Consider the following 27,852-nt stretch of genomic DNA (forward strand, 5'->3'; position numbering starts at 1 on the left):
AAAGGGAGCCTGGTATCTGTCCTGCCAGTTCCCAGGACAGGCAGCTCAGGGAAATGGCTGCAGCATCAAGTCCCTGGGTTCTGAGGAGGAAAGGCACTTACTTCCCTGAGCTGGGGGAGGTTCTCTGCAGAGCAGGGCTCTGCTTTGAATACAAGGGAAAGATGCAGCAGGGATCATGGCCTGCCCCCTTTCTCCATGAAGACAGCACCTGTCATCCTCACCAGTCCTGCAGGAGCAGTGTGTCCAGCCCTAGAACCTGCTGTTATAAGAGAGGCTGGCAGGGTTCCTCAGTGATTGCTGGGATGGTTTATCTCTGCCCCTTCCCTGGTACAGCTGGAATGGCCTAGTGAAAAGTGAAAGCTAGTGTAGTCTGTATTCAGATCACAGGAGGTGATACTGTTGGAGTAGAGGGTGCAGTGGAGAGCTGGGCTGGTCCTGAGGGAAAGCAGGCAGCCATCTGAACTGGTGTCTATATGGCAGGTCCTGGTGGGTTGAGTCCAAAATAAGCAATTTCTAGAACTTAGGACAGGGCCAAAGGCTCCTGAAAGTGAGTTTCGTTTCTGAGCTCAGTTTCTGGGTGGGAGGAGGGGTAGTGGGAGACCATTTCCTTAAGTTTCAATTCTCCCCTGGAAAGGGAGGAGCCAGCACTGTTTAAACAAGTCAGAGCCATGGCAAGTGCACAGTCTATCACTGAGCAGAGCATAGGAGTGGTGAGTACAGCACAGGATTCTGTGCAGGGCTGGGGTGACTCTGGGTTCCTTATAGATCCTGGTGGGCACTGTGGGACATTTGTCAGTGCTGTTAAATAGGAGCATCAGTGACAGCACAGGCAGGGCTACTGGAATAGACACAGTGGGTCCCACGCAGCTTCTGATTTCAGGGGACAGTCTGAAACAGCCCCACATTTCCAATACCTCTCTGCCAGGAGGGAACAGGAAAGGGTGTGGTCCTTGGGATCTCAGAGGTCTTGGGCTAAGGCCTAGATGAGAGGTGTCAAATCCCCTGCTACATGGGCCAGGAGCCCATGGGAAAGCAGATGGAGGTCTCTTGTTAAGGGTGGGAGGAAGCCATGTGACCCAGGGACAGGCTTTGAAATGCAGATAGAAGACTCCTTTGGGGACCCTGCTGGAAGGGCTGGCAGAGGATCTGTGTAGAGAAGTAAATTTCCAGGATCTTCCCAGTCCCCAGACAGAGATGTCCTGGGTGTTCTAAGCCCTACCTGTGCTGAGAGTCCAGGGTGTCCCACAGACCTTTCATTTCAAAGGCTCCATTGCAGGGGGACATGGAGGGCAGGAACCTAGGAGGAGAAAGGGATTTCTGTGGACACTTGAACACCCAGACAGGCCTGGGGAGGCTTCAGCTGTTATCATATCAGAGTTTTCCTGGATACACAGGGTAGGGGGTAGTTACGGGTTTTGACAGTGAAAGGTGATGAATCCTATTCCCATGCTGCTCCTGTTTCCAACTGGGCTCGGGATGTTTTCCCAACAGAACAGAAACCTAGGGGAACCCTGCCATTGGGATCTTTATCCATAATAAATTGTATATGATACATGAGGGCCATTGGCAAATGCCCACTGCCTACTATAGAGTGGAAGTGTAGCCAACCACCCCAAGGACAGCACAATTGGGCACAGGTATGCCTGGATAGGAATGCTTAGAGCCACCACACCTAGTTACTTATGTGGACCTGACCCTGAATTTCAGGTGAGGCAGGAGTCTGCATTAAATGTGATGGAGCTGCCCTGATGGTCTCTGTGCATTGGGATCTGTAGTGTGAAACAGTTAGGATGTAGGGAGACAGGAAGCAGGGCATCCTGTAGCTCCCCTGCAAATTAGGACTGATCTAGTGTTGGGAGCAGCTTGTGCTTGACTGGACCAAGATCTAGATGGGCAGATGCACTCACCTCAGGTTGACAGTGCAGCTGGGTGCCCAGGGCACTGAAAGAACAGAGGAGGGTGTGATCCTTGAGGTTGCTCTGCTCCTGAAATCCACCAAGTCTCAAAGGTTATTGAGAAGATTTGCACATGCTTGTGATTTGCAGACAGAACATAGGGCTTAGATACCAGAAAGGGAACAGACTGCCTGTATCCTGTTTTGACTGGTTACTAGGAGTCTTTGGTCATGGGACAAGCCTGGGGACCAGTGATATCCCTTGATTGTGCAGGGAGACTAGCCAAGAAAGCCATGGACCAATAGATGAGGGTCAATCTGAGAGTAAAGGGTATTCATTCTGGAGCCTGGGACTCCTTGTAATATGAGGTCTTTCCAATGCAGGGGAAGGAGAGCTGTGTCTGAAGAATGTTCTAGATTAACAGCCTCCATGAGTGCATTTAGAATTACTCCCCTTTCATGATTCTCCTCCCACATCAGAAATAAACACCTGCCTCTACGAGGTGACATGAATGGGTAACGTTGATGGGAATCATAGTCTCCTGGGGAATGTAGAGAAGGAATGGAGGTTGTAATACTGTTGTCTCTGATGTATGTGAATCTTAATCAAGGTCTGGATAATTAGTTTCTAATTTATAATCTTCATTTCCAACAGAATACCCAACTGGAAGCAGAAATCAAAGATGGTTCTCAGTACAGAAGAAATCGGGAGCTCTACTTCCTTAGCCTCACCCAGTGACCCATTGCCCAGTGGAGAGACTGACCTAGGAGAGAAAACCCAGGTATGACCATGTCCATCTGAGGGCTGCTGCTTTATGTCACATCCCCTGCAGATGGCTTCCTGAACCCTCCTGGGGCAGGATGTTGATAGGGGTCTACTGTTCACTTTTCTTGGGCCAAGGTGAGACCAGTGAACCTCCTTGGTCCTTCATGGGTTGCCATCTTGTTCTGGGAAAGATGGTATCATTGGGGTCTGGCAGAGTCCTGGTCAGAACTATGCTGTCCCCTGCCCAAACCATGGCTTAGTCTTCAGCTACACTGTCAGGACTCACTGAGACACTATCTCCTGGGAGAAGGTGCTTGGGTCTGTTTTTATAGAGCTGTAATCCAGTTTTGCTGGCAAACAAATATGCTCTCTGGAAGGAAGCCTGTCAGCCTGGTTTCAGCCTGACCCAGTCAACTGTCTGACCTTGGAGGGTCTTCCTCCCTTTAGCAGTCGGTTTTCCATCTCCACAGTGGGATTGGCAGCATGGCCTTTGAAAGGAGTCAGTGCAGCTCTTTCTGGTACATAGAACTGTGTGCTTACTCCATGTTTGAGACATTGGGCCACCTGGCTGCCTGTTCCATTGTCTAATTAAAGCCCAACACTTTTAAATTCAGTATTAACAACAGTGTCATAGGTCACAGGCAATGAGAAAGGCCACTGTCTCTCCATCTCTCTTAATCTCTGTATTTCCTTCTTGAAAGGATATAACCCTCAGAGTGAGGGGAAGAAAGTACTCAACCCAATGCATCAGTCAGCTCTCCATTGCTGTGACCAAGTTCCTGAAAGAATCAACTTAGAAGGAGGAAAGGTTATTTGGATCACAGCTTGAGAAATTACATCCATGCCCACTATGTGCCATTGCTCTAGGTCTGTGATGCATAGCATGATGGAACAAGGCTGGTGTCCAATGACTGGGGAAAAGTAGAGTTAGAGGAAGGGTCAGGGTCCAAGTTCATTTCAAGGTGGTCCTGCCAATGATCTATACCCTCCCAGAGGTCCCCAACTCTTCCAATCCCATCACATTCCAAGAACAGCTGGGGACCACACCTTCACCAGGTGGTCTTTGGAGCATGAATCAGAACTAAACTTATATACTCTCACACTCACATGCTTTGGGAGCAGCTGGCTCTTTCTGTCCAGGTGACAGACTATCTATGGTTCCTTAGCACAATTTCTAGGCAGATAGGGACTGAGTTTATGGTTTGGGTACTTTAGGTCCACAGTAGCAGCACAGCCTCCTCTATACCCTCAGGTATTAGAAGAGACCTAGAGCTGGAGACATCTGATCCAACAGGCACAGGTGTGCTCTGCTGCAGAAGCAGGTGAGACTCTTTCACCTCTTAGGAGTACAGTTGTCAGCAACAAAGCCCCAGAGGATCTGGTGCTGGAGTGCTGGGATCAAGGCCTGCGTATGGAGTGCTATTGCAAAAATCCTTTCCCTGGGGGAGACAGCATATATGCCCCTCTTTCTAAGTTCCCAAGGACAAACCAAGGAGCAATTCCACCAACATTCACTAGGGAACCAATGAGTTTATTAGGCTTCCTTGCAGAGCAATGTGGAAGAGGTTACAGCAGGAATCTGAGTGGCCTTAAAGCAACCACACTGGAAGGTCTGCATCTAGCAGGGACAATGGCTCCCCCAAGGCTGTGTAGAGGTCCCCTCCTGTCCCTACTTCTAGCTCTCCCATAGACCCAAGGCCGTGTGCAATTAGAGCAGAATTACACACAACTGGGAAGAATGTCTGGGTACTCATGGGGGATCCCATGACCCTCTGCATCTTCCTCCTGTGAGGGAAGATCAACAGATGATCTACAAAGCTGCAAAGGAAATGGCTATGTGTCTGCGTAGAAAGCTTTAGCTTAGGCAACAGCACAAGGAGCAGCTTGGCGAGAGGCAGGCAAATGATACTGAAAAGCAGGACTATGGTTGCCAAGAGCCTCTGGTAGAGGGACCTGCTGGCATGAAGAGTGATGAGAGAGAGGTGAGGTGTGGGTGGAGTGTCCTGGTCCTAGCAGAAATTGTTTCCTTCATGGGAGTTGGGGGTGAGGAGCCAGTGCCTTAGCTTATTGCTCTTTCTATTTTATCAACTGTTGTCAATGGACGATACAAGGGCACAAAAACAGAATGTTGTCAGGACTCAGACTCACTGCGGGACACCATAGGCATATTGAAGTCTCAGACCCAGCCTTCCAGCAGCTGTCCTGGGTGTGCCCAGTGGGGTCAGACCACATCTGGCTAGGGAGTCTGTGTCAGTGTGGACTGTGTTAGGCTGAACCCTAGTGTTAATCTTTTGTCAGATACGTACTTTGCAAACATTTGCTACCTGGCTGACGCTTTTTTCCTTTTTGGGAGACCAGGTTTTCAGCTCTGGTGACTTTATGTATTCTAGTCTGGATTGTACCTTTTGGGTCATCTCTAATAAACCAGAACCTAACTCACATTTGTAGATTTTTGCTCTTGCTGTTTTCAATAATACATTTTTTTTGTCTTTTCCATCTAGGTCTCTGATGGTTCAAAAGTTCATTTTTATGATGTGAGGTAGCAATGTAGGTCTTTTCATTTAAATGTAGACAGTAAAATGTTCCAATATGGCTTGGTGAAAAGCCGTCTTTTCCCAGATATTGCCTTTGTATATTATCATTAGTTCCATGTGGTGACTTTCATGGCTGTATGTTGTGTTCCACTAATGCCCTGTTCCATTCTGTGAGAACACCCTCTTAGCTACAATTTTATCACTATTTCAGGACAAGAGGCTTCCACTCTCCTAGTTTGTAGCTCTGTTTTAGAGCCATTTTGCCTGTTGGAGCAGAATTTAAGCCATTTATAGTTAAGATCCTGATGTTAGATGAGAACACCTGTTGCTTTGTTCTTTATGTGAAACATTTTTCCTTCCTCCCCTTTTCCTTACATTCTTCCACATTTAGGATTGAACATCTGTATTTTAGGAGTGCATATCATATACTCTTCTGGCTGTTTCACTATGTTAGTGTCTGTAGTGTTCACCCTTAATAAATGCAATAAGTCTATCCATGAGGGACAAAATAAAAACTTCCTATGTGGTGTAAGAACCTTTCTCTGCTATTGGCCTCCATCCTGTCTGTCATGGTCTTCCTTACCCATTAATTAGAAACCCCACAATGTATTGCCACTGTTTGTGCTCAGGTACCACTTAAGGATGGTGAAGTCATAAGAAATCTGTACCAGTCACCACTTGTGTTGTCAGAGCCATGATATGGATTTAGGATTCCTCTCCTGTCACTTTCCTTCTGTACTCAGAATGCCTTTTACAATTCCTGCAGTGTGGACATGCTAGAGATAATTTCTTAAAGTTTCATATCTTGAAAGTCCAGGTTTTGCCATAATTTTTGTGTTTCTATTTATAATAAGCATCTCCTTGTTTTCATGAGAACAGCAGAGGGGAGTTTCAGAGTAGGACACTGGTTATCTGACTCCTAAACTGTCACATTTCAACCAGGGCGAACTCAACTCTCCAGGGTGATCTTAACTCTCCAAGTATTAGTTTTCCACTTAAATTATGGGATCTAGTGATAAAGGGCACTTGTGTAATTTCTTCACTGTAGGGATGGGAAAGATATGTGAAAAGTGTCCAGTGACCTATCCAACACTTACCACTAAGCCAGACTCTCATCTCCTTTCTAATGGAGTTGTAATTTAATTAACAGTTCTTAAGAATACTTAAGTAACAGACACTTCCAGCATCAATTGGACCAATAGGTAAATAATTGTTCTTCCAGCTGGACAAGCCAGTCTCTAGGCCCTACACCCCAAGGCACACCCCATGCCCCTCTACCCCCACCTACCACAGTCCCAGTAGTAGGTCAGCAGGCAAGGTTCCTACAGGCAGGCCTTTCAACTACTCCCAATATTGGACCCTGTAATCTACAAGTCTCACTCCACCCCCCAAACCCACCCCACCATCATGACCTATGGGGCTCCCTGAGACTCAGACACTGCCAGCACTGGTTGGACCAAGAACAGCTCCCTGAGACAACGATACTGCCATGTATCAATTAGATGAAGAGTGGCCCCAATAGGATGAAGAGTGGCCCCTGGAGGAACACGTGCCAACTGCACAGATTGGAGGAAAAGATGAGTAGACTCCATTGCACACATATATTCAACAACATAAAGAGCAATATGGCACCACCGGAACAGCAGTCCTACAACAGGAAGACCTGAACATCCCAACATAAAAGAAGCAGAAGAAAATGACCTTTATGACTTTATGAGGATGATAGAGGTCTTTAAAGGGGAAATGAAAGTCTCTTAAAGAAATTGAGAAAAAATCAAACAAAAATTGGAAGAAATCAATAAATCCCTTAAAGAAAGCTGAGAAACCAAGAAAAAGGAATAAAACATGTGAAGGAAACAGTTCAAGACTTGTAAATTGAAATAGAGGCCAACAAAAAAAAAATACAAACACAGGGAATTCTGAAAGTGGAAAATGTGGATAAATGAACCGGAACTACAGATACAAGTATAACCAACAGAATGGAAGAGATGGAAGAGAGAATCTCTGGCTTTTAGGATATGATAGAGAAAATAGATTCATCTTTCAAAGAAAATATTAAAGCCAACAAAGTCATAACACAAGAAGTTTAGGAAATTTGAGACACCATGAAAAATCCAAACCTAAGAATAATAGGGATTGAAGAAGAAGAATACCAGCTCAAATGCACAGAAAATACATTAAACAAAATCATAGAAGAAAACTCTCCAAACCTAAAGAAGGAAATGCCTATGAAGATACAGGAAGCTTACAAAACACCAAATAGACTAGACCCATCCAAAAAATTCATTTAACCACATAATAATCAAACCAATAAACATACAGGATAAAGAAAGCATATTAAGAGCTGCAAAGGAAAAGGGCCAAGTAACATGTAAAGGCTGACCCATCAGAATAACATCCAACTTCTCAATGGAGACTCTGAAAACCAGAAGGTCCTAGACAGACAGTATGCAGACACTAAGAGACCTTGGATACCAGACCAGGCTACTATAACCAGGAAAACTTTCAATCACCATAGACAGAGAAAACAAGATATTCCATGACAAAACCAGATTTTTTAAAAAGATTTATTTATTTATTGTGTATACAGTGTTCTGCCTGCCAGAAGAGGGCACCAGATCTCATTACAAATGGTTGTGAGTCACCATGTGGTTGCTGGGAATTGAACTCAGGACCTCTGGAAGAACAGCCAGTGCTCTTAACAAATGAGCCATCTCTCCAGCCCAACAAAACCATATTTAAACAATACCTATCTACAAATCCAGCCCTACAGAAATCATTAGAAGGAAAACTCCAACCTAAGGAAGTTAGAGACACCCATGAAAACACAGGCAGTAGATAATTCCACACCAGCAAATCCCAAAGAAGGGAAACACACACACACACACACACACACACACACACACACACACACACACACACATACACACACACACACTACCACCAAAAAATAACAGGAATTAACAATCACTGGCCATTAATATCCCTTAATATCAATGGACTCAATTTGCTTCTAAAAAGGCATAAGCTAAAAGAATAGATATGAAAACAGGATCCATCTTTCTGCTACATACAAGAAGTATACCACAACTTCAAAGACAGATAGATACTACCTAAAATTAAAAAGTTGGGAAAAGACTTTCCAATCAAAAGGAATTAAGAAACAAGCTGGTGTAGCTATCCTAATATCTAACAAAATTGAAGTAAAACTAAAATTAATCAAAAGAGATGGAGAAGGGCATTACATATTCATCACAGGAAAAAATCCATCAAAATGAAGTCTCATTTCTGAACACTAATTCCCCAAATACAAGGGCACCCACATATATAAAAGAAACATTACTAAAGCTTAAATCACACATCAAACCCCACACACTAATAGAGGGAGACTTTAACACCCCATTCTTACCAATGGACAGGTCTTCAGACAGAAATTTAACAAGAAATAAGGGAACTAACAGATGTTATGACTCAAATGAGCTTAACAGACATTTAAAGAACATTCCATCCAAACACAGGAGAATATACCTTCTTCTCAGCACCACATGGAACCTTCTTTAAAATTGACCACACACTGGGTCACAAAGAAAATCTCAACAAATACAAAAAACAAAAACAAACAAACAAACAAACCCCTGTATATCATCAGAGCACAATGGTTTAAAGTTAGAATTCAATAACAACACAAATTACAGAAAGCCTGAAAACTCATAGAAACTGAATAATGCTTGACTGAATCACCACTGGTCAAGGAAGAAATAAAGAAAGAAATTAAAGACTTCCTAGAATTCAATGAAAATGAATGTACAACATACCTAAACTTATGGGACACCATGAAAGTAGTACTAAGAGGAAAATTCATAGCACTAAATGCCTACATAAAAAAGCTGGAGAAATCTAACACTAGCAATTTAATAGCACACCTGAAAACTAGACCAAAAAGAAGCAAACTCACCTAGGAGGAATAGACACAAGGAAATAATCAAACTGAGGACTGAAATCAATAAAATAGAAACAAAGAGAACAATACAAAGAATCAATGAAACAAAGAGTTGGCTCTTTGAGAAAATCAACAAGATAGACAAACTCTTATCAAACTAACAAAAAGGCAGAGAGAGAATACCCAAATAACAAAATCAGAAACAAAAAGGGGCATATAACAACAGAAAATGAGGAAATGCAGAGAATCATCAGGTCATACTTCAAAAACCCACAAAATTAGAAAAATCTAAAAGAAACGGATAACTTTCTGAATAGGTATGCGTACCCAAATTAAGACAAGACCAGATAAACAATTTAAATAGACCTATAACCCATAAGAAAATAGAAACAATCATTAAAAGTCTCCCAACCAAATAAAGCCCAGGGTCAGATGGTTTCAGTGCAGAATTCTACCAGAATTTCAAAGAGCTAATACCAATACTCTTCAAATTGTTTCACACAAAAGAAACAGAAGGAACATTGCCAAACTCCTTTTACGAGGCTACAGTTACCATGATACTCAAACCACACAAAGATCAATAAAGAAAGAGAATTACAGACCAATCTCCCTTATGAACATTGATGTAAAAATACTCAATAAAATACTGGCAAACCGAATCCAAGAACATATCAAAAAATAATATCATCCAACATAATCAAGTAGGCTTCATCCCAGAGGTGCAGGGATCTTTCAACATACATCTAAAAAATCTGTCAACGTAATCCATCATATAAAGAAACTGAAAGAAAAAATGCACATGATCATCTCATTAGATGCTGAAAAAGCCTTTGACAAAATCCAACACCCCTTCATGATAAAGATTCTAGAGAAATCAGGAATACAAGAAACATACCTAAACATAATAAAGGCAATTTACACCAAGCCAACAGCCAACTCAAATTAAATGGAAAGAAACTCAAAGTGATTCCACTAAAATTGAACAAGACAAGGCTGTCCACTCTCTCCATATCTTTTAAATATAGGACTTGAAGTTCTAGCTAGAGCAATAAGACAACAAAAGGAGATCAAAGGGATACAAATTGGAAAGGAAGAAGTCAAACTTTTGCTATTTGCAGATGATATGATAGTGTACATAAGTGATCCCAAAAATGCTACCAGGGAACTCCTACAACCGATACACACATTAAGTAATGTGACAGGACACAAGATTAATTCAAAAATATCAGTAGCCCTCCTATATAAAAATGATAAATGGGCCAAGAAAGAAATCAGAGAAACATCATCATTTATAACAGCCACAAATAAATATAAAATACCTTGGGGTAACTCTAACCAAACAAATGAAAGACCTGTATGACAAAAAAGTTAAGTCTTTGAAGAAAGAAATTGAAGAACATATCAGAAAATGGAAAGATTGCCCATGCTCATGGATAGGTAAGATCAACATAATAAAAATGGCAATCTTAACAAAAGCAATATACAGATTCAATGCAATCACCATCAAAATCCCAACACAGTTCTTCACAGACCTCAAAAGAACAATACTCAACTTTATATGGAAAAACAAAAAACCTAGGATAGCTAAAACAATCCTATACAATAAAGTAACTTCTGGAGGGGTCACCCATCCCTGACCTCAAGCTCTACTATAGAGCTATAGTACTAAATACAGCTTGGTATTGGCATAAAAACAGACATGTGGACCAATGGAATCAAATTAAAGACCCTGGAATTAATCCACACACCTGTGAAAACCTGATTTTTGACAAAGCAGCCCAAACTGTCTAATAGAACAAAGAAAGCATCTTCAACAAATGGTGCTGGCATAACTGTATATCAACATGTAGAAGATTGCAAATAGAGCCATATCTATTGCCATGCACAAAGCTCAAGTCCAAGATCAAAGATCTCAACACAAATCCAGTTACATTAACCTGATAGACGAGAAAGTAGGAAGTATCCTTGAACATGCTGGCACAGGAGACCACTTCTTAAATTTAACACCAATAACACAGACACTAAGAGCAACAATCAATAAATGGGGCCTCCCAAAACTGAAAAGCTTTTCTAAGGCAAAGGACACAGTAAATAGGACAAAACAAAAGCCTACAAATGGGAAAAGATCTTCACCAACTCCACATCTGACTAAAGGCAGATCTTCAAAATACATATAGATCTCAAGAAGCTAGACATCAAAATACCAAACAATCCATTTGGGCATTGAAAGAGGGATGGAAGGGAGAATGGTTGTTGGTATGAAAAATGAAAAAAAAAATTTTAATATAAAATAAAAATATATAAGTAAATAAATAAACAAACAAACCTCCCTGCTTCTTGCAACTTGGGAAATAAATGCCATATTGCTGGCCAAAGATATACTAATTCCCAGCCATCCAGTGTTCACTGCCGGTTCTCCATGGTGATGTAGCTTCAAACTTGCCCTCATTTCAAAAAGATATTTTTCCTAGGGATAGAAGTCTAGGTTCATGGTATTTTGTCAACAGTATAAACACTTTCCAAAATGGAGATGTAACCCAATTGTCAAGATTGTTTTGTCAAGTGCCACCCCACTGTCTTCATACTTCCATTCTTTCTGATAAGAAATTGGCTGTCAAGCTTCTGCTTGTCCCTTTGTATGAAAGGTGTCATATTTTGACTACTTCTAATGCCTCCTGTTTATAACTAGTTTTGAATCATTTGATTCAAATGGGCCTTGATGTCATTTCTTTTGTGTGTCCTGCACCTAAAGTTTGTTGACTGTCATCAATCTTTGGGTTATGGTGTCCTTAAGGAGGCAGTAGGGTGGTAAAGAGGCAGTAGGTAGTAAGGGGAAAATGGCCCAGGGTGACAACTGCAAGCTGCCCACACATGTCACAGTGAAAACAGAGGCTGTGGTTAAAAGAGAGATTAAGGATTAAAAGGATGGTGTCTAAAGACTGTGGAAGATGTGTGGGAGGGCTTGGAGTTAGCTATGAGATAAACATGTCAAACAGATAGCAGAGGGAGCAGGGTCCAGTGACACAGGCCAGCAGGATCACAGGAAGCCCTTGAGGACATATATGTAGGGCATGACTGACCTTCTTGTATTCTGGCTTCTACAGAGGCCAACTGTAGCAGAGTAAATTGTACATAAGGATGGCTTCTAACAAGAAGCTTGTGCTTGGGAGCCCATTTCTGACCACCCCACAGAGAAGTCAAATATGAGGTGACCAAGAAAGACTGCAGTGACATCTTGATGGCAGTGACAGAGTTCTCTGCTGTGCTACAAGCTGACCAATGTCAGAAGAAAGAGATTTCAGTATAATAAACATAACTATAACACCTGCAAGGTGTGTGTGTGTGTGTGTGTGTGTGTGTGTGTGTGTGTGACTGGTAATAAAACTGGAAGAAAACCAATAGCTAGGGGGTTGTCAGGATCAAAGCTGGAGTCAGAAATGCATAGAACGGGACTTCAACTACTTCTGACTAGGCAGGCAGAGCATAAGCAATGCACGATCATCTCCCTGGTTGGGCCAGAGGACGTGCATAGAGTGTTTGCCCTGCCATTGGCTCAGCCCATAACAGTCCAGATAATTACTGTTCACTCTCCACAGAGATTACTTCAGCCTTTGTCCAGTTTTTGCCATGGCCCTATAAAAACGGTGAACAAGGGAAATTGAATGGCTTTACTTCCTCCTTGAAAACCCATGTCACTTCTCTTCTCTGGCAACAGTGACCCTGAGGTCACCTTTGCAGGTCCAGCTCTGATAATCAGGAGTATGTGGCATCCAGGAATATGTGCAATCTTAGGTTCATGGGCCATGCACAACAACATGGATACTGTCATTTTGATCATCAATACAAAAATCAATATTTTTTATTTCCTCTAATTTACCCATTTCTCACTCTTGGAGATTCTAAAACCATGCACATTGTCCTTGAATCATCAGTCTTTGCAGGAGCACTTCCATGGAGCATAAACTCACTCTTGCTTTGCCCTCATCTAGGAGTCCCTGAACAACCTCTGCAGGCAGTATGAGGAGAAGGTGCGGCCCTGCATCGACCTCATCGACTCCCTGCGGGCCCTGGGTGTGGAGCAGGACCTGGCCCTGCCTGCCATTGCAGTCATTGGGGACCAGAGCTCAGGGAAGAGCTCTGTGCTGGAAGCACTGTCAGGAGTGGCCCTCCCCAGAGGCAGTGGTGAGAGCTCATGCTTATTGCCTTGCTAGGCTGTGGACCTGGGGCTCAAAGATAGAAACAGATCTCTGTCAGTTTGGGCCCACAGCAGAATGAAGGTCAAGGTGGTCTATCTCCTTGACTATGGGCAGCCTTTCCCCTGAGCAGCCTGCAGGTTCTTCCTCCTCTCACAAGGGCACTAGTCTCAGTGGTTAGGGCTCCACCCATGCAGCTTCTCAAGCCTTCCTTCAGCCTAGGTTATCTCCTTTCAGGCTCTGTATCCAACAGTCACTGTAGGTGTTGGGGCTGAGCACAAGTGCTGGGGTGGGGCAGCTTTAGTCCATTGCACTGTCCCACTGTGCATTTCAAGAGTCACCTGAAACCTGCAGTTTGCAGAAACTGTCACTAAGTAGTCAGGTACCACCCCCTCCCTTTGAGGTGACCATTTCCCTTGGAGAAGATACTGGTGTCCATGTTAGTGCTGCTGCTTAAACTCCATGGCTGGCATGGTCTTTGAGTGCTCAGGAAGAGGTCAGAGCCCAAGTGTTCTAGGGACCCAGTGAAATCCCTTGGATAAGGCAGGAGTTGGAAGGAGATCATATCAGGAGGCATAAGAAAGTGGCCTGAGGGATGGTGACCAGGATGCATGGGGGCTGGTGGGAGATGTCTGGTACATTAAAGGTTCCACCAGTGTCCCCACAGAGCTGAGGGTGCCACACTAGGAGGAAGCAGCCTGAAGTGGTTGATGGCTTTTACCCCAAATGGATAAACATGACTTGGGTTCCTATTCCCAAAAGATAGGCCTGGGATGACACTGGACAGACAACATTAGAGTGAGGCCAGATGTTTCCCTTCCCAGAGTCTCTGCAGATGAGTGTGTGGAAGGGTGTTAGTCTAAGGCTGGATCCTGGGCTGTGCTCACCAGAGCACTGGGCTAAAATGGACCTCAATCTCCTAGGCATTGTAACCAGATTCCCTGTGCTGCTAAAATTGAAGAAGCTGGAGCAGGGAGAGGAATGGCGAGGCAAGGTCACCTATGATGGCATCGAAGTGGAGCTCTCTGATCCCTCAGAGGTGGAAGATGCCATCAACAAAGGTTGGTGTCCTGTTGTCCCTTATCCTCTGACTTCCTGTCAACACTGCCTGGAGTCAGAGGAGAAGTGTTGAGTTATTCTGTCAGGACCTTGTCCCAGCACCAAAAATGAAACCCCTTCAAACCTGCTGCCACCCAGGACCCCAGGACAGAAGAGGCTTTGCATTCCTTCTCAGTAGCTATGGCACAGTACTGGCAGAATGCCTTACAGGAGGACATACTTTCTCTCTTGGATTCAGAAGGATTTTTGTCTATGGTCACCTTTTCCTGTGATCCTGGAAGAAACATTTTTGTGATAGGAACAAGTGGTGACAGAGAGGAAACAGAGTGCCACAGGAAAGGACCAGAAATAAGACATATAGACCTGCCCCCAAGTGACCTACTTCTGTAGCTGGAGAGTTTTCTCTCCGGGTCCCACCAAGCCCCAGCAGTCCGACAGCCCACTTATAAAATAAGCACACATATGCTTATATTATTTAAACTGCTTGGCCATTAGCTCAGGCCTATCATTGTCTAGCTCTTACTCTTATATTCAGCCCATTACTATTAATCTATACTTTGCCACGTGGCTTGTGGCTTACTGGTACCTTACATCTTCGTTGTGCTGGCGGTAGCTTCAGGCAGTCTCCTCCTTCCCTTCCTGTTCCCTTAATTTTCCTCTCTGTTAGTCCCCCCTATACTTCCTGTCTGGCTACTGGCCAATCAGTGTTTTATTTATTAACATATTTGCCATACAGAACATCCCACAGCACTTCCCCTTTTCCTTTTTTTTTTTAAAGGAAGGTTTTAACTTTTACATAGTAAAATTATAGATAACAAAACAATTATCAAGCAAGAATTACAGTTATAATAGCTAGTCTATTTATAATAACTAAGCAAAATTAAATATCCTATCTATCTTATATTTGTGAGTCTCAGGTTTTATATCTAACTTATCTTTTATCATAACTAAGGAAAATTGTCACTATCTAGCTTCCTCCAACCTGCTTCCATAGACCTCCCCAAGTTTCTATAAGCTCAAAATATGACCAGTTGGGGACCAACCCAACTTTTCTATACAGGAACCCCTTGGGTCACTACATAGCCAAGGCATGCTTTTCCAGTGTTCCCTGGAATAAGATCCCCTCCATCTGCCCTCTAGTCTCCCTATCCCACCCCCACCAAATTTGATCTCACTTACTTTTTCCTCTTCTTCAGGTCAGAACTTCATTGCTGGGTTAAAGTTGGAGATCAGTGATAAGCTCATTAGCCTATATGTCAGCTCCCCAAATGTCCCAGACCTGACCTTGATTGATCTGCCTGGAATCAGCAGGGGGGATGTGAGCAATCAATCTGCAGACATTGGACAGCAGGTAAGACTCTAGACTTCACTCTGAGCTACACTGGGATGCAAGAGGTACTAAAGTATGACCAGGGCTATGTCTAAGAGGGACCTTGAGGAGGTGGAAGTGAGACTGGATGGCCAGAATTTACTAGAGAGGGTTGCAGTCCATGGAAGACAGGGCCTGAAGCAAGTGGATGGTCACAACCATATCACTCTCGATCCTGTTTTCATAACTAGGAGTCACCATTTCATTTCTTACAGATCAAGAGACTCATCAAGACATACATCCAAAAACAGGAGACCATCAACCTGGTAGTGGTCCCCAGTAATGTGGACATCGCCACCACGGAGGCATTGAGCATGGCTCAGGAGGTGGATCCTGAAGGGGACAGGACCATAGGTAGGAGAGTGGGAGGTAACAGTGGTGTTGGTTTGCTAGTGGGGACACAAGCCCTGGATCCAGATGGACTAAGCTCAGTCCACACCCAGGATCCCACTGAGGTGGGAGGAAGTGACCAGTTCATCTCATCTCCCTGGTAGGAAAGGCATGAGGAGTCAGAGGTGGGCAAGCACGGGGAGGAAATCATATTTTCTGAGACTCACTGTCATAGGAGTCATGGTAAGGTCCACAGTGTGTGAGGATGAACAATTGTTGTCTGTCTGGGTGGTGGCAATGGAGAGGTGCTAGGAAGGAGCCTGAGGCTGATTGAGGGACTTTGTTGTCTTCACAAGACTATCTACACATGTCTCTGTGGGCAGGCTTCCACCATGCATGGTTTCTGTGGGCTTCATCTAAGGATGGGATCCTGGTGCCCAGTGAGAGCTACACTTCCTGCTCTCTTGGTGTGTTTCCTCTGATTTCAGTGTCTGTCCTGCAGGGATCTTGACCAAGCCCGATCTTGTGGACAGAGGAACTGAAGACAAGGTCGTTGATGTGGTGCGGAACCTGGTGTACCACCTGAAGAAGGGCTACATGATAGTCAAGTGCAGGGATCAGCAGGACATCCAGGAACAGATGACACTGACTGAGGCCCTTGAGAAGGAGCAAGCCTTCTTCAAGGAGCACCCTCACTTCAGGTACCTCTGCCATACTGTGCCATGCAGTGAAAATTGCTTGTCAAGAACACACCTGACATGAGTGGTGTGTGTGCAACAGCCTGAGGATGATTGCACCATTGGAATGATTGTAAAACTTTCCTGAAGGAAAGCAAATGCACAACGTAGTCCTTAAAGAGCAATAAATAGTAAATAAAGAGGAGGGGACTTGCCAAAGTACCACATCAAATGGTTTAGGAACTAGAGTCACAAGTAGAAAAGAGCAGAGGAAAAGTGGGAGACCCAGAATCTTACCATACCTTTGCTATGGCATAAAAACTTCACTCAGCCATTCCAGGTGTACTTTAGCAGTCCATGACATAAACAAGTGCTCAGTGCCTGCAGTAATCTATGCCAGGCTCTTGCTTGACACATTACAGTAAAACTAATGTCAGAGAACAATAGACATAAGTGATAAGATCTGAGCTTCCAAACACACTTGCTGATGATGGCTTAAATCCCACCAAGACCTTTAGAACTCCCTACTACAAGAGCATTCTCTTTTCAAAGTCTCTCCTAATCATAATGGGAACTATTTGATTTTTTTCCATTTAGTATGTTGTTGGCTATATGTTTTTTGTGTATAGCTGTTAGCTGTTATTAGGTTGAGGCAAGTTCCCTCCATCCCTAGCATCTCCATTTTTGTCCTGAAGAAACACTGGATTTTGTCAAAGGCTTTTTCTGTGTCCAATTAGATAATGATGTGATTTATCCTTGAGTACATTGTGTGATGATAACACGAATTGATTTACTTATGTTGAACCATCCCTACATCTTTGGAATGACACCAACTTGATTGTGATGAATAATATTGTTTGTATACATAGAAATTCAGTTTGCCGGTGTTTTTATTGAAAATTTTTTCATGTTTCTTTACCTGGGAGGTTGGTCTGTACTTTTTGCTTGTTTGTTTTGTCTTGATCTGGTTTTGGTATCAGGTAATACTGGCTTCATAGAGAAACGTTTGGGAGCTGTCCTTCATTTTCTATTTCAGAAAGAATTAGAGCAGTGCTGGTGTGAATTTCTTTAAGGTCTAGTAGAATTCTGCAGGGAATCTATCTGGTTCTGGGCCTTTTAAAGTTTGGGAGGGTTTTTTTTCTGGTTCAATCTTATTCCTGGTTATGGATCTGTCTAAACTTTTCATTTCATCTTGATTTAATTTTGTTATGCTGTATGCATCTATGATTTCATCCATGTCTTTTAGGCTTTTCAGTTTCATGGAATACAGGTCTTTAAAGTATGTCCTTCTGAGTGTCTGTACTCAATCCACTTGCATCTATTGCAATCTCACTCTCTCTGTGTAATTTGGCCAAGGATTTGTCAATCTTGTTTATCTTTTTGAAGACCCAACTGCTCATTTTATTGAGTCTTTGTAATTTTTTTTCAATTCTATTTTTTATTGTATCATCCAATCTATAGTTTGGAGGTGTTGTTTGCTCTTGATTTTCCAAGGCTTTCAAGTGCATCATTAAGTTGTTAATTGGTGATATCTCAAAAAATTTGATACACTTGTGCTACAAACATTTTTCTTAGGACTGCCTTCACTGTGCCCTGTAGATTTTTACATGTTATGTTTTCGTTTCCATTCAATTCTTAGATTTTCTTTCTTTTTTTCTTTCCTCTTCTCTCTCTCTCTCTCTCTCTCTCTCTCTCTCTCTCTCTCTCTCTCTCTTCTCTCTCTCTCCTCTCTGTTTTTATATTTTGAGACAAGTTTTCTGTGTGGAGTACAGGCTATTCTGAAACTCTGTAGATCAGGCTGGCCTTGAACTCAGAGATCCACCTCTCCTCCTCCTCCCAAGTGCTGGTACTAAAGGCATGTGCTGCCACCAACGAAAACATTCTTGAAACTTTTTAATTTCCATATTTCTTCCTAATGATAATCACCATTCAGTGGTGTGCTCTTTAGTGTCCTTAAGTCTGTGTACTGTCTATAGTTTTTTTTGCTACTGATATGTTGCCTAATTCTGTTGTGGTCAGACAGAATGCAGGATGGTATTTAAGTTGTCCTGTGTCTGTTGACACTTGATTTGTGTTCTAATGGGTGATACATTCTTGAGAAAGCTCCACGGTCTGCTAAGAAGAATGTGTATATGTGTACTCTTTAGTGTGTGGGTAGAATGTTCTATAGATGTCTGTTAGGTCCACTTGATTTCTTTTTTCTTTTCCTTTCTGTCTGTTTGTTTGAAAAAAAGTTCTCTCTAAAAACAATGAAAGCATGAAATTTGCAGGCAAATGGATGGAACTAGAAAAAATCATCCTGAGTGAGGTAACCCAAACCCAGAAAGACAGTTATGGTATGTACTCACTCATAAGTGGATTCTAGATATAAAATAAAGAACAATCAGACCACAGCCCATAGAACCATAGAGGCTATATATATAGTATGGAGGTCCCTAGGACGACTGTGGCTTATAATAAATTTCGGTTCTACTCAATTATTGAAAAAAAATAGCCAAATGAATGGAAACACATGAACTATGAACCAAAGGCTGAGGGGCCCCCAGCTGGATCAGGCCCTCTGAATAGGTGAGACAGTTGATTGGCCTGATCAGTTTGGGAGGCAACTAGGCAGTAGGACCAAGTCCTGTGCTTATTGCATGAGTTGGCTGTTTGAAACCTGGAGCTTATGCAGGGACACTTGGCTCAGTCTGGGAGGAAGGGACTGGACCTGCCTGGACTGAGTCTACCAGGTTGATTGCAGTCCTCAGGGGAGGATTTGCCCTGGAGGAGGTGGGAATGGGGGGTAGGCTGGGGTAAGGGGAGGGTGTGGGAGGGGGGAGAATAGGGGAACCCGTGGCTGATATGTAGAACTGAATGGTATTGTAAAATAAAATAAAATTAAAAAGAGAGAGAGAGAGAAAGAAAGTTCTCTCTACTAGTCTCTGGCTGTTCTGGAACTCAATATGTAGAGAAAGCTGTCCTCAAACTCACAGAGACCTGCCTTCCTCTGCATGGGATTAAAGGCATGCATCACTAGGCCTAACTCCATCTGACTTCTGACATCATTTAACAGCCATGTTTCTCTGCTCAGATTGTGTCCACATAGCCTATCTACTGATGTGAGTTGGGTATTGAAGTCACACCCTATAGGTGTGTTAGTCAACCTGTGGTTTCACATTTAATAGCATTTCAAAATGAAATGGGTGGCTCTGTGATTAGTGTCTATATGTGTAAGATTGCAGTGTCCTCTTGGTAAGTATTAAGTATCCCCCCTTATCTCTTTTGATAGTTTTATGTTGAAGTCTACTTTATTAGAGATTAGAATATCTAACCTGCTTGTGTCCTAGATTCATTTGCTTTTGCACCCTTACCCTGAGGTCACATTTATCATTGATAATATGCTGTGGTTTCTGGAGGCAGCAAAAAGATGGATTCTATTTTCAGATCCAATCTGCTAGTCTCTCTTTATTGGGGACTTAATATTCAGAGTTATTATTGACAGATATATGCTAATTCCTGTCATTGCTTTTTGTTTTGTTTTGCTTGTTTTTGATTTTGTATTTTGAGACAGGGTTTCACCATGTAGTTCTGGCTGTCCTAGAATCCACTGTGTCCTAGAATCCAGGCTGGCCCCCAACTTACAGGGATCCTGCACCACCACTCCTGGCTTTGTCATTTACTCTGTGGTATTCTTTGACCTCTTCTGATAGACTGTTGTAGTGCTGCCTATTTATTCCCTGTGACTTCTTAGCTATGTTTGTCCTTCTCCTCAGAGCCCTGTATTTCTTCCAGGGTCCACTGTAAAGCTGAATTAGCAGTCATAAATTCTCTAGATCTGATTTTATCATGGAAGTTTTTATTTCTATATCAATTGTAATAGATAGCTTTGCTGGATATAATAGTCTGGGTCAACAGTTATAATCTTTCAGAACTTGGAATGCATCTTTCCAGGCCCTTCTGTCTTTAAAATTTTCCATTGTTTGCATGCTTTTAATCGAAGTACTTGGGAGGCAGAGTTGTGTGGATCTCTATGAGCTGAAAGCCAGCCTATTCTACATAGTGAGTTCCAGGACATTCAGGGCTATGTAGAGAGGCCCTGGCTTAAAACAAAACAAAACAAAATTTCCATTGTTTCTATTCTACCACAGTTTGTTTGTTTAAATAAACTGACCATGTAGAAACTGGAGCCCCAATAAGAGTAAGCTGTCACTCACAGCAGGAAGAGTTCTAACTCCCTGATGACTTGCATCCTAAGGCATAACAGTGTATTGTCTGAACACAGATTTTGGTATCATGGGAATGGTGTAGCTGTTATGATATGGCAAGAGAGAAACCTTGGCAGGCTTGAGCCAGGGTGCCCCACAGTGGGTAAGAGACAGAGATGCCATGAAGACAGCACTCAGTGAAGAGTTTTATTTGGTGGAGGGAATGGAGAGGGGAGAGGGAAAGAGAGAGAGAAAGAAAGAGGAGAAGGAGAGATGGGAGAGAGGTGAGGGGAGAGGTACTTGCTACTTTGTGGTGGGGTGGGCAGAGAGAGAGAGCAAAGGGAGAGGAGTCCTTTCTTAAAGGAAACGGGATGGCATTGGATGCTGGGCAGGAGAGAGTATTATCTGCTTATTGGCCAGGATTCCTTGAATGCTAACTTTCTTCCATTTCGATTATTATAAGAAGGTGAATTGTGAATAGCAAGTTGGGGAGAGGGAATGAGGGTACCAAATTCTAGAGACTGCTTCCTGCTGATTTGAAACAAAGTGGGAAGGGGGAAGTTGGAAGTCAGGGTCATACACAGTGGGAGGTGTAAGTGAAGAAGCATTCAGTTAGCTGTCATCCTGGAGACCCTTGAGGGAGCTGAGGAGGCAGGTTGCTAGGAAAGAAATAGATTATTGTCATTAGCCTCATGAGCAGGGCTAGCCATGGGAAGAGTGATAACTGCCAGAAAGAATGGGTCAGAGAAGTACCCTGGTTGTACGGAAGAGGCAAGGGTGGATGAGCCAGATGAACGAGCAGACATGCCCTGGAGTCTGGAGTGGTGGTACCAGCAGTGATGTTCCAGGAGCCTGGGGAAATGGCATGCCAAATCAGGAGTACAAGAGCCATCATATCTGCTGTTTCTCTGGAGGTGGGAAACTCCCCCATCCATCCTGTAAAAGTGTCAATGAATTAGGAGATAACAGGGTTTTTATAAGTGGGCATGTGGGTGTAGCCAATCTACCAATATTCACTTGGTTGGTGTCTTCAGTTGGTGCAGTGGCTGTTGGTGTATTTGGACAGCCTTTGAGGGTCTGGCCTTGGCATGAATCTGACAGAGGAGTAGATCTGTGTAGGAACCTGTGAGTGCTTGTAAACCACTGAAACAGGTTTATATCTTGGTGTTATAGCAAAGCTATAGCTCTGGGTTCAAAGGTGTGAACATTTTTCCAGGGCCTGGTTTCAGCCCAATGAAACACATTTTTACATCTATAACCAGGGGAAACTTACTGAATGAAAGTGGTTGAGTGAGTGAAGGAGGAGGAGGGAGGCTTCCATACCCTCTCTAATGCCAACCTGTTTCTAAAAGCTGGGACCAATAAAATACACAGAAACCTTGGAGTTGGAGGAGAGAGCTGTGAAACTGGCAAACACCATCAGATCTGAAAAGTATATATAAGTGAACAGAAATGAGACAGCTTTCCTATCTTTAGATAAACAAATCTTAAATCTGTTTCTTTTTATCTAATTTTCCAGGAGATACTAAGAGCAGTATTAGCTCTAAGAGAATGAGGCCTTTGAATTTTACATAGAGAACTGGGAAGGCAGCTGAAGCAAAGCCTGGTCATCAAATTGGATCAGAGATCTGAGAAAAATAAATTATACCTAAGTGCAGACCAAGCAACTTCTGAATCTATTGAAAATGACAGGTGTCGATCCATACCCAATTAGCCATACCCAGGTCTCCACATTGTTGGAGGCAGAAGTATCAGAGCAGCATCAATCTTTAGCCACCAGGCCCATAAAGTGAGTTGTGTTTTTTTGTTTTGTTTTGTTTTGTTTTGTTTTGTTTTGTTTTGTTTTGCCATGGAAGAGGGACATAGGGAAGACTGGCCTTACTTTGTGTAGGCAAAAGGGAGGCAATCAGTTCTCCAATGTCCTGCTGCTTGTCCACAGACTGGGCCAGCTCCTGGCAGCACATGTCAAATTGGGGCATCTCACCCAGAGGTCAGCATTGCCATAATCCAGGTGGAGACATCATGGTGCCTCATAATCTTCTTTGGAGACCTTGGGTCACTGCTAGGATCTGGGAGTCTCTGTCTGATATAATAGGCTTTTTTTAATTAACATTTTAAATGTCATATTCTGCAGATCTCTGAACATTTAAGGACTGTCTATTAGGTATGAATGACTATCAACTTGTGTTCCCTAACAGTATTCAATATGTTAGCATCTTTTATAAGACTAGGACTTACTGTCTCCTGTGGAGGCAAAGAAGAGTGGCAAGGGAGGTCAGGGGAACAAAATCAAACGTTATTTAGGCTTAATTTTGAGAGCATATATGGATCTGCTTTTTCAGCAAGGCCATGGAGTTTCTAATGACCCCTAAGCAGTTCACACAAAAACATTGCTCTCTTGAGATCTTTCATAGGTCCCCTGTTAAAGTAATGATAACCAGGGGGATAAACTGAGCAAATTTTAGCTCAAGGTCCCTTCTATGCTGAAGAACTATTTTAGCTAGAGAGGAGAGCGATTCCTCTAAATGTGTAATGGATTTTTCTAGGGAAGTGATATCTGTATCTACTGCCATTTTCAAGGCCCTGTACTTTTGATCTGATCTTTGAGTACAGCCAGATTATAATCCTGAATGATTTATGATTTATATAGAAATAATAATTGTTTAAAGCCATATAATACTTCTTTGGTCCTGTATAAAGAAGGTCAAGTGTCTTATTGTAGAACCATCTTAGTTAAAAAATTCTATCAACTAACATCTCAGGGTCCAGTTTCTTAGTCTATTAATGAGCATTAGGTAGCCATTTTGTCCCCTATGCCAGAGGGTTTCCCTTCAACCTAGTCTTTTATCCTGTTTTGGGAGCAGGGACAATGTACTCTCTCTTCTATAGCTGCTTCAAGCTGAAATAGGACACAGGTGGTCAGAGCACAGGGAGGCTGAGAGGCTAGTCAAAAGTAAGGAAGGAATTTAGGAAATGGGGTATTTATCAGAAGCATGTGGTCATGTGACCTAGCTGTAGAGACAGGGAAAAAAATCACATAGGCTGGTCCCTGGCTCACAGTTTGAAGTTAGCAGCTGATGCCTGGATGTGTCAATCAGCCAAATGGAAACCTGCTGGAACAAGTTTAAACTAGGAACAGAAGTTAGAATTTATGAACTTATTTGGAACTTTTAGTCACAGCCTTAGTAATTGGGAAAGGAAGCTTGAAAACTCAAGCTGTATGGCTGTACTTATCTGGAGTCCTTTTGACCTCTGTGAAGTAGATCCAATGACTTCTTTTGATCCTCTGAGGCTTATATGAATTATTATTTTACAAAAGGACATAAAAGTTTAGATATATTAGTATTACCAATCAGTATTGAAATCCATATATAGAAAAGCAGGTAATGAGTAGCTGTAAAACAGAAAGAGTAGACTCATATTTTTGAGTCTCAGCAAAATTACAGATGTATATTAAAAGTATGTCCATTTTTTGTTTAGAGAGAGCCAGGTAGAGATTGGATGGAGGTGTCTTTGGCTTGATAAGAAGGTTAAGTTAATATTTAGAAGACAACAAAAGAATATCTAAAACTTTGAGCTTGTAATCCAAATAGTATCAGAATTCTGTTAATGTTAGACCCTGAACTTTTGAAATCTTAATATAACAATATTATAGAAGGGGAAAGTAATCTGAAGTATTTAAATCATCAATTTATGTCTTTATAACTGGTATTTATATCCTGGATCATTTTGTGAGACCCTCAAAGTTTGTATGGACTTTAATATCTTAGAACATTTTTATCAAGAGATACCTAATAGCTTTAGAAAAAGTGAGGCTTGACTTTTATATATAAAATGAGCTGACAAGTTGGTCATAGCCTTATAAATTTCAATGTCTTAAAACTTTTTAAGAAAAGGTTTAAAATCTCTCAATTGTCTTTTTGTAATATCAAAAATAAAGTACCCTCTTTTATTTTAAGAGGGAAGAAATGGCATAACCATAATCTAGCTACAACAATATAAACGATCTAAAGTTTGTTATCTGGGATTTTGTTCATAATCCTCTTGGATCACATCTTTGATCCCATCCTTGGCAGCAGATACATAGCCTGCATTCTAGATCTCAGCCTGTTCCATTTTACTGTGGCTTCTGGAGGCTATCACCTGGCAAAACTGTTAAAGTCCACCTGGGTCTAGCTAAGGAGGAGCCATAATCCAACCCTAGAACCAGATTTTCAATGAATAACAGCATAAAACAATTTTAACATTATTTATATCAAAAAGACATTTGAACTTGTGCTAACCCAAATCTAGTAATCATAGCTCAGAGACAAATTCTGAGCAAGCTCTGCCCACCAGCATGGGAGCAGATCCTTGTGACCCAAACAGTCATAAAACAAGTTTCTATGGCCACAGGAGCATGCTGCCCTGTCCACAGGGAACTGCAAGCCTGGTACTGCCATCTTCCCGCAGCTGCCTAGGGCCCCTTCCCTGGTTGGTAAGAACTTTATTGGGCAGGAGGGATGGGTAGAGGCTGAAGCAACAGGCACCCTGCCCATGCTTGAGCCACAGACGGGATGTGGCTTCTCACTGCCCTTACTAAAGGTGGTAGTGGGGCCATATGACCTGTCTGTCTGTGACCTTAGTCACGATGGTGCCCTGACCATGTGATTGCCCTCTGGCATCTGACCTCATGGTCACATGTTTCATTTTTTATTACAAGAAATACAGAACATATATGGAACAAATAAATTTAAGCATTTAAAAGACAGTCAGAAACACATCCATGTGGCCACATCAACCACACATTTCCATCTGTACATAAGAAATAAACTTTTGTAACAGAATGAGGGACAAAACTCCAGGAAACTGTTAGCTGACCAACTTAAAAATCCAGAAATAAGAATTTACAGTATAAAGAATGAGCTATAGGACTGTAGGTATAGACTGAGAGGCAGCAGGATAGGAGAAAGCAAGAAAGAAGCAGAAGATAAGAGAGGCATCCTGACTGGTGGCAACAGAGAAGGCTGGGGGGCGCTATGCTCTGTGCAGCTCACCCCAATGCCATGGGTGGCAGCAGCAGCCAGGAGCTGGGAGGGAAGGAACACAGACAGAACAGGACAAGACATTTTGAGTGAAAGAGTGAAGGAGAGGGTGAGAAGGGAGGTGGCAGAAACTGATGTATAGGGGGTGTGAGGCCAAGACTAACTGTCAGCCATTAGAGATATGGTGATAGGCACATTTTGTACAAGTGAGGTAGAGAAATATGAGATCTAGTGGCTTTAAAATCTTGGGCATCCCAGAGATTGAAGGAAACAAATCCTCACCCTTGGAAAATGGCCAGAAGGGAGGGGGCTTACCAAATATGGAGTGAATGTTGAAGGTTCTCAGGTTCTGAACGATGTTTCAGACTGCCAGAAGACAGAAGAAAGTGCTGGTAGGGTCTGCCGAGTGATGGCACCAATGTTATGATACTACAAGAGAGAGACATTGGCAGGATTGAGACAGGGTACCCCACGGCGGGTAAGAGACAGAGATGCCATGCAGACAGTACTCAGTGGAGACTTCTACTTGGTGGGGGAAAGAGAGAGGGGAGAGGAGAAGAGAGATAGAGAGATGGGGGAAATGAGAGGGGGAGAGAAGAAAGAAGGAATGTGCTACCTCATGGTGAGGGGGCAGAGAGAGAGTGTGAAGGGGGAGGAGTCCTTTCTTAAAGAAATATAGGATGGCATCAAGATACTGGGCAGGCCAGGGCATTATCTGCTTATTGGCCAGGATTCCAGGAGGTGGGTCTGAATGCTACAGTAGCTTCATGCCTAGCTGGCTCCACTGTATCATTGTACAAAACCATCTCTGAGTACTCCATGAGTACCAGTCTCAAGGTATCCATTCATTGAAAGTACCCAGACTGTTCCTGGCCTCGCCACAGCAGGCTGCAGACTTGTGTTTTGGCCAAGTCTAATGTGATCCTCTCTCTTGTTCCCTCAGCGTTCTTCTGGAGGATGGGAAGGCCACAGTGCCCCTTCTGGCAGAGAGACTGACCACGGAGCTCATCTCACACATCTGTGTAAGCCTGGGTGGCTGTGTCTGCATAAACCTGAGCTGGGACTGGGATGATCCTGGGCACATAAACTGGTCAAGATCTCTTTGCACAGACATGTTGTTTGGGAAATTGTAACTTCAGCATCAGAAGGATTTTGCTGGTTCTTGCTGCTGTCACCCTTAGGTTGTGAGGCATGGCTGTGAAGCCGCATTCTGGAGCTGATCTCAAGAGCTTGAGTTCAAACGGGTTCTTCAGATAGAAGCCATGTTCACTTTTCTCTGACTTGGTGGAGTCTGCATCTCAAACCACCTTAGTTCTCTACCTGGAGTGTTGAGAATACTCAGCACATGTGGATTTAGTGTCTAGATCTGCATGAGGACTGGCTGTGGAAAGAAACTCAGCAGTCATCTTCCCCTGGGCTCCTCTTGTGTTCAAGGTCTTCTTTCAGTCCCCAGGATCCAGGTGGAGATCCAGGCATCTGAGGACACCATGATCTTGAGTGACTCCCTCTGAGCCTCCTAGATGCAGACAAAAGCAGGCCTGTTCTTGCTGAGCTCTGTGCCTTGAGATGCCTGGGGACAGCATCTTCCTTGGAAACAAGAATCCTCAGCAGCTTTTGACCTGGTGAAAGAAACACAGAAGTTTAGGTGTCTTGTGCTGTTATAGGAGTCTTGTATTGTTATAACTTCCCCTGTTTCAGAAGCTATTAGAAGGCACTTTGTAGCATTTCCCTGAAGAGAGTTCGTGTCAAAGTTTAAAGAAGGAGATTCCTCTGGGTGGCTCTTTTAGGAGGCAACCATGATCAATGGACAGGGTTACATACCAGATGCAGGCATGGGCAAACCTGTTTATAAAGGGATGCTTCTCAAGTGCTGCTCTGC

At 43.0% G+C, this 27,852-nt stretch overlaps 1 protein-coding gene across 1 annotated transcript in view; it reads left to right on the top strand.

The window, feature by feature from the left end:
* Nucleotides 1–613: 613 nt before the first annotated feature.
* LOC102926299 (interferon-induced GTP-binding protein Mx2-like) overlaps nucleotides 614–27,852 on the top strand; it is a 38,371-nt gene continuing 11,132 nt past the window's right edge. The window contains exons 1-8 of the mRNA XM_076549309.1: nucleotides 614–710; nucleotides 2,550–2,676; nucleotides 13,124–13,316; nucleotides 14,251–14,388; nucleotides 15,583–15,737; nucleotides 15,971–16,109; nucleotides 16,588–16,786; nucleotides 26,917–26,995. Coding sequence (XP_076405424.1) covers nucleotides 2,578–2,676; nucleotides 13,124–13,316; nucleotides 14,251–14,388; nucleotides 15,583–15,737; nucleotides 15,971–16,109; nucleotides 16,588–16,786; nucleotides 26,917–26,995 — 1,002 coding nt within the window. The 5' untranslated portion in view covers nucleotides 614–710; nucleotides 2,550–2,577. The remainder of the gene's footprint in view (nucleotides 711–2,549; nucleotides 2,677–13,123; nucleotides 13,317–14,250; nucleotides 14,389–15,582; nucleotides 15,738–15,970; nucleotides 16,110–16,587; nucleotides 16,787–26,916; nucleotides 26,996–27,852) is intronic.

The sequence above is a fragment of the Peromyscus maniculatus genome, chromosome 12 (genome assembly GCF_049852395.1).
Source record: "Peromyscus maniculatus bairdii isolate BWxNUB_F1_BW_parent chromosome 12, HU_Pman_BW_mat_3.1, whole genome shotgun sequence".
Taxonomy (NCBI): domain Eukaryota; kingdom Metazoa; phylum Chordata; class Mammalia; order Rodentia; family Cricetidae; genus Peromyscus; species Peromyscus maniculatus.